This window comes from Botryllus schlosseri, chromosome 16 (genome assembly GCF_051294905.1).
Source record: "Botryllus schlosseri isolate E-star chromosome 16, Bs_hap1, whole genome shotgun sequence".
Taxonomy (NCBI): domain Eukaryota; kingdom Metazoa; phylum Chordata; class Ascidiacea; order Stolidobranchia; family Styelidae; genus Botryllus; species Botryllus schlosseri.
Genome location: NC_137251.1, coordinates 8,123,927 through 8,131,235, shown reverse-complemented (window position 1 = coordinate 8,131,235; position 7,309 = coordinate 8,123,927). Strand labels below are relative to the sequence as shown.

General features: G+C 40.2%; 1 protein-coding gene across 1 annotated transcript; it reads left to right on the top strand.

Moving 5' to 3' along the window:
• The first annotated feature begins 298 nt into the window (after positions 1 to 298).
• On the top strand, positions 299 to 2,223 carry LOC145458235 (uncharacterized). The gene is made up of 3 exons (XM_080336555.1): positions 299 to 501; positions 1,130 to 1,366; positions 2,048 to 2,223. The coding sequence occupies exons 1-3, from the start codon at positions 439 to 441 to the stop codon at positions 2,072 to 2,074; spliced, it is 327 nt and encodes a 108-aa protein (XP_080192681.1). The 5' UTR covers positions 299 to 438; the 3' UTR covers positions 2,075 to 2,223.
• Positions 2,224 to 7,309: the final 5,086 nt, after the last annotated feature.

The window sequence follows — 7,309 nt, the reverse complement described above, 5'->3', positions numbered from 1 at the left end:
TTGCATTTCAAACACACGAGCCATCCCAGATTCTCAGCAACCTCGATGTCACTGCGGGATTGGCTGTAGCTAGGAAAAATAACAGTGTTGCTACCGAAGAGTTTCTTCGTTTGTCTCTCACACATACTGTAAACAAGATGTCAAAACCGAAAACCAAACACCTCTACTCTGGCGATCTCAAATCTGCTGAGTGATTAGCCTACAGATTTCATTGTTCAATGATAGAAATGCTGACCAGGTTTTCTGATTCCGTATCGCGTCGTTGGTATTCAGTTACAACGCAATTCGGTTTTCTATTAGGCTCTAAGGAATATTGAATTCTGAAATAATGTCCGTTGAAGACGCTATCTATATAAAGCCCTCATAAATGTCTCGGTACCATTTCAACGCTTCAGTCGTTTAATTTATATCTGTCGGAATATAACAAAGAAAGGAAATATGGTATCTCAAAACTTCAACGTGTTTCATTTATCCATGATGTGCGGCATCCTAATCTTACTAGTACGTATGTTATTGTATGGACGGTCCGGTAATATGTCAGTCTTGGTTATGGGAGGACTCGAGTCACCATAATGCGTCTTGTCCTGTTGTAACAATTGAAATCTTTTTGGTGGGGCGAGAACTCGAATCCGAGTAGCGTATCAATTATTGTAATGATTTGAGTCGATTTTTTTCGAGTAACGAAAATATACAGTATACACTTTTACATTAAGAGTAATATTTTATTAGTGACAATAGTTCCGACAATTTCCTCCCAGCGTTGGAGCATCGCAAGCTCGGTTGGCCGTAACTCAGCAATTAGCACCGAAAAACATGTTGTACAAGGCTATGTATTCATGGTACGACATTTATGTCAAATCCACCCGCACAATTGTCACAAACCGCTATCGAAATGTTTAGGAACATAACTATGAAAATATCTGAGATAACATGTAATGCGATGGTATTCACTATTCTTAGAATACTAGAACTGTTCTTCAGTAGTCACGTATTGATGTCCAGTTCACCTGCTTATTTTTATATTGGGCCTTGTGATGTCATCATAATATTTCATTATTTTGTACTGTACAACAGTCGTCAAATCGTGTTTCTCTGCTGTGCCCCTATGCATCTTTTCCATTCTCATCAGATCCACGGCTCGTTCACCTGCCCGGATGAACGTAAAAAGCAGTACTGCAGGCCGTGCGAAGGTACTTGCGATGATATAAATCTCCCTATCGTCAAGAATGAAACTGTAGCGTGCACGATGGAGTGCATCGTCGGCATGTTCTGCGAATGTGAAGTCGGATTCATACAGAAAAGCAACTTCGACACGACGTGCATGAATATAACTGAATGCATTGAAGCGGCTGAAGCAAAACTTCAGGTAATAAGTAATAAACGCTGCATGCTGCTATTTTAGTGAAAGAAGTCATTTTTACAGGATGTTCGACAATGGTTTGTCAGCCGATATCATTTCTTTTGAACCCCCGATTATTGAAATCAAAATCATTTGCTTCCTTTCCCCTATTCTACCTCGTCCTGGCAATGTGATGTCTGTCTGTATAATCTGTATTATTGCCCGGGTTGCCATGTCATAGGCTATACCGTCCTTTCTTGTAAGAGTTATCATTATTTTCATGCAAAGTGATGACCGTGTTTAATCAGCACGCACTAAACCGATATGTCTGTAAGTAGGCCAGGTCGAGACTGTTTGTTATGTAGGAATTTGATTGTGGTTGACTAGGATTTCAACTCGACATAACATAAAAACAATGCAAATATGGGATGGCGTAAGGGCCAATTGGTTAGTAAACGGAGGAGAGGTGACGGAATAATTGTTTTTTGAATGTGTGACATATGGAAGATGGTTCCGTATCTATGAGGGCATCGTGCATATGGGAAGAGATGGATTTTGCATCAGGAATTGCTGGTGATATTTATATATGTATTGTACTGTACAGTACATTGTAGACCATGTCATGATCAACATCCGAAAGTCCACGTTTTTCGTTGAACGAAAGATGATTAAATATATTCCCAACTGATACGAACTCTTCTTATACAGACGACAGCGCCAGGACGTCATGATTGAGGATACTACATAAATACGAAATTTTGGAACGAAAAGCGCTCCACATGATCTTCAATTTTTCGTTACACTTTTACTTTTCGCATATTTTTGCACTTTTACTGTTTCCGCATAATAATCGGTCATCGGAAATATAGATCGTTATGACATGACTTCTTGAGTGTTTTTATTTGCAGCCGATGGTAAGGTTTGTGGACATCGAAATCATTTATCCCTATACAGTGTCGACCCATGGCTATATTTCGTGCAATAGGCCTATAGCTACATGGCTTACGATAAGTTAGGTTACAGCATGCAGCGTCGTAACTACCGCACCCTAAGTCACCAATTGGGGGGGGGGGGTATTATCCGAATCAACATTATCATGAACTGTTTTGAGGGAGATGTATTCGAATTGAAAAAGTTGTTCGTGCTTCGCGAAAAAAATACCCATCTTTTATAGAATAGGCATTTACCGGCCATTCCCGCCCCACGACGCACAAAGACATTAGTAGGGCAAGCTTTTGCAACTTTTGTAACTTTTTTTTACATCTTTCGGGAGCTTCCTAAATACTAAAAATATATATAGCATAATGTTTTACGCTGTTTGGTGGAATTTTATATTGCAACTTTTTGCAACCTTTTCTATTTTTTCATGCAACTTTTTAGTGCAACTTTGATCAAGTATATTGCGCAAAATGTAAGAAGTGATTTAAAAAACATGCTATAAAACTATTTCTAGTATGGTTCTCTCTTTGATTTGCTATACAAAGAGCTATGTGATGGATAAGCTGCATCTCACTGTTGTATATAACGCAATTGTTTCCAAGCAAGAAATGGGAAATGCAGGAGCTGATAGCGAAATGCTGTCATGTAGGTTTGAAACCTAAGAACATAAAGTGTATACATTATCGATTGAATAACAAAGAAAGAAACGAAACAAGCAGATATGCTGCAAATCTTAAACTGTTGGGTTATACAACGGAACCTTTCGAGTATCTCACAACCTGATTATTCTAAAGAGTTATAGATGTAATTTTTACTGCAACATTTGTTAAAATGAAGTGAAACTTTCTCATGATTTTAGTGCAACAAAAACAGCATTTTTTAGGTTACTATGCTTAAGACGTGCTTGCATTACAATGCAAATCTTACACAAACCTCCTTCACCAGAGAGCTGGGTATAGACCAACCATTTGGAATATCTAACAGCAACAGGACTTCGTCAGCCCCCCAAAAAACGTTGGTCTTGCCCGAACTTCGGGGGCTAGGGGTAGCGGGGGCTTCGCCCCCAGACCTCCCCTCAGGCTATACGCTATTTACCGCTATACTCATCATCTACATTGGGGGCCGCTTACTGAGTCAGCTCTATACCCGCCTAAAGGCGCGAAGCGCGGAAAATTTCTATAATTCATGATTCAATCGGTCAATATGATCGGGAATTGCATATATATTGCTATTGTGTGATAATCTCTTACTACTATCTCTCTCTCTAGTAGTTTCCCTAAACGCATGAGTGATCTCGTCTTCTTGTTGTTGTGATTGTGCGACGTGCGTGCATGTATGTATCAGCACCCACGTCTTGTGAGTTGTTGGAACAATAGGGATTAGGCTAGTCGATGCGACTGTTCTTTTGTATTTCAGTTTGATCATTTATTACGGTATTTAACCTATGAATAAATGCAAAGTTGCACAGCTATCAATTTTTATCCTCTCCCTGCTCACGTGATCAGATTTACAGGTAGAGCTGAGTGAGGTGTGTTTTCAAAGGTAGGACCCCTCAATGATAATTAAACATATTCGGGCGTATACCCGTTGGCAGGAACGAAACAGCACTTCGTCAGCCCCCCACCCCCCCCAAAAAAAATGGGTCTTGGGCTCCCATAGGGAGATCAACCTACCCTCAATCACGTTGTTCGCTTTTGCCACGAAATTAGTCGTACTGATTAGCGAGCCAGCGCGACGCGCGAAAATTTTCGATAATTTTCGATTGGGAATTGCATATATATTGCTATCAATTTCTTGTCCTCTCTGCTCACGTTATCAGATTTACCGGTAGAGCTGAGTGAGGTGTCTTGGAAACTGTAGGGCCCGTTGGTATGATGTTATTTCGTGACCTCCTGTCTGCTATATCAAAAAATATAGAATCGCCCAATCGTAGGCTACCAAACTAAAAGGCGCACATGATTTCAAATTAGTATTTCTTCACTGTCATATAATTTTCCCTGCGGGATGGTATTTGTCTTGTGAGGCTCAGATTGCCAAGACAGGAACATGCGGCGTCAGTCATTTAGGCGCCTACGGACAATTCGACCTATATGTACTTTGTATATATAACGAAGTTTTCGGTCATCATAAGGGCGGCCAAGGTTTTCGCGCTGACTCACTTCTTGGAGTCACATGGTTACATGGCCAACGCCGATATGCCCGTTTCTATAAATCTTGCGTATTTTTTCTTGGGGGAAGGATACCCTAAAATCAAGATATCTGGCAACTTGAAATCGTGCCTAGTGCGAAAATTTTTCGAAAAAGTTGAATAAATTTTCCCAAAATACTCTATTATTTATGCTAATTCACGAAATAATTTTGGGCCCCCTTCGAGCTCGGGCTCCCCCAATTGGGGGGTTTGGGGTGCGGCAGTTACGGTCCTGAATTTATGTTTTCCAGACGATAGAACTGAAACTATAATTAGAACTCAACGTATAATACTCGTAATTGAAGGAAAAATAAAAATACTACTTCTAAAAAGCGGCAAATTTATTTCATGTCTTTTGCCCAGAAAGTTTCAAAGGTGGTCTGCTAAACAGGTCTAATGTTAAAAAAAAAGTCGAAGTCAATTTTTCCAGATTAGGACACGTCATGGACTGCTAGGTATAATAGGTTATTGCTAGATTGCGAAACGATAGTTTCAAACGTTATGGGGAGCCATACTTATACTGTGATGAAATATTTGATATAGGCGACAATGCGGTGTGAACGGAACCACGCAACCCGGTATCTAAATTATATTCAGCGATACTCTCGTTAAAACATATTTGTCACTCCATATCTACTGTGCGCGATGTGCAACGGAAATTCTGGGTATTACATGACTTTTATGAAATTGAAAGTTGGTACTACGTGAAAACAACCCCCAAATTCCTTAGGTTATCTTTCTTATTGGATGAATAAACTACTTCTACTTGACAAACTGAAAATAGCGAAAAGTAAGTAAATTGTTCACAAAATGTTACGAAGTAGAAGTAGCGAAAAAAGATCTACTTGAGTAAGTACCAGAAGTAGAGGAAAACTACTTGAGTACTTCGAAAAAGTAGAAGTACTACTACTGACCAGTGACCTCCTCTGGGTAAAGGTAAGATCTTGGCCGTGTTAAAGTTAAGGTGTAGAATGCAAATTGTGTGTCTTGAGCGAACAAAAATAACCGTTAACTGTATTATAGTGATCGTATTGCCGAGCGAGAGTGTAATGGTGATAAGTCCGGCTTCTCGATCGGTAGGTCGTTTTTTTTCTGGAAATATCTTCAAATGCATTTGGAATATCTCCTTTACATACAAATTCCCCCTTATTTTTTAAACTAGTTCAGACGTGCTAAAAGTGAAGTTCGCGAGACAATTTTGTTGGGCCCGTGACGGCCTCTCGACCAAATTTTTCCCAAGCGGGTAAACTTCGGGCCGAATCTATCACAACGAGGCCTCTAGTGAAAGAATCTTCGATTCAATCCAAAGAGATCGCAAGTGAACGTGTTTTATTTTTACTGAACAGCTATCCAAGCAAGAAAATTATGATAAACACTAAACTTGGTGCAATGTTGCCCAAACCGAAAGTGACGAACTAATTTCACGTGTTATATTATTTGCCAGAGGGACCATGCCTCTGATTCTGTTGTAATTTTTTAATGAGTAATAAATACACAATTTTGGGGCAAATTCATTTAACCTGAAATATTTCTTTGCGCACTTCGCGCGATTTAGTTTCACTACAAAACTAAAAATGAAAGAACACCGCAATAAATACGCTTGATTTACAGAATTGAGTCAAACTGTATTCCCAATTATGAAAGGACGGTAATTTCTCAGTATCCCTTGAGGCCGTATAGATGCATCGTCAGTTTAGAGTTGCGCAGTAGGCTTCAGAAAAGTAGTGTGGACCCACCCGAAACTTCATCAATATTCATAACTGTGTGGCATAGGTGTCCTATCCTAGGTCTCCACCATTTCCATCAGCTTCAGCAGGACATCTAATCAGGTGTATGCTGGAAGTACCAATATTATTGATCAAATTCAGACATAAACGTTAAAAGAAAATTCGAGCGAACAGAAAATTACCGCAAACTGATTTTTCACAGCACTTATATTAGCGATAGATGCATGGTGACTGGTGAGCCTACAAACATTAATGGATAAGTTTTGCGTTCGCCGTTACCTAACATAACATAACATAACATAACATGGTTGGGTTAAATCGCGTCGTACCGTACTTAGTTCGCTCCGGAAAGTGTGTGTGCGTGTGCGCGTGTGTGTGTGTGTTTGTGTCACTGTGAATTGTAGTAGGTATCAATGGAAGTATAGGGAGTCTGTTGAGCGAAGCCCTCCAGAAGTTGTGTTGATTGGGACCAAGACCATTGTTTTTTGGAGGCCGACAAAGTGTTGATTGAAATAAACACTCCGTAGCGCCGGTCTTATCTTTCCGTCAACAGGTGTTTGTGTGGAAAAAATGACCTTTTTCGATCATCGGGATGATTTCTCCTAGGGGGGAATTTTGGCTCAAATTTCGGCCAAAGGGTCTACGAGATGAAAAAGGTTGGGAACCACTGTAGGTATAGGCGCTCAGCAACCACGGATAGCATGGAGCAGAAAAAACGGGGGCGCAGACTAGATGACCTTACGGTAGTATCGCATCTCCGTCGTCAAAAGCCTCTCGTTGGTGCAGGCGAAAAAGAATATCATATCTCTCCCTCTCTGAAAAGTGAAATCTATAGATAACTAACCTACGGATAGATGCGCAACACCCGTCGTCACGCTTGCTTGCCCGGAGGGAATTACTGCTCAGCAATCTGAACGCATCATGCTAATCCCATAGCTGACGACCCGCGTGCTTAAATTCAATAAAGTTGATCTTATTTGGAAATTTACTGTCGCACTGATTCCGAAAATATACAATAAAATCTAATCAGGGCAATGGAACCCTCTTGAAAAACACCTCAAAGTCTGAAAATCAGCATTGTTCTGCGTTTATATAGCTCAGTGGTCTTACCAAATG

Coding starts and splice junctions, on each gene's coding strand:
- LOC145458235 (XM_080336555.1), top strand. CDS start 439: ATGGTATCTCAAAACTTCAACGTGTTTCATTTATCCATGATGTGCGGC. Junction 502..1,129: donor GCGGCATCCTAATCTTACTA/GTACGTATGTTA, acceptor CATTCTCATCAG/ATCCACGGCTCGTTCACCTG. Junction 1,367..2,047: donor CGGCTGAAGCAAAACTTCAG/GTAATAAGTAAT, acceptor CTTCTTATACAG/ACGACAGCGCCAGGACGTCA.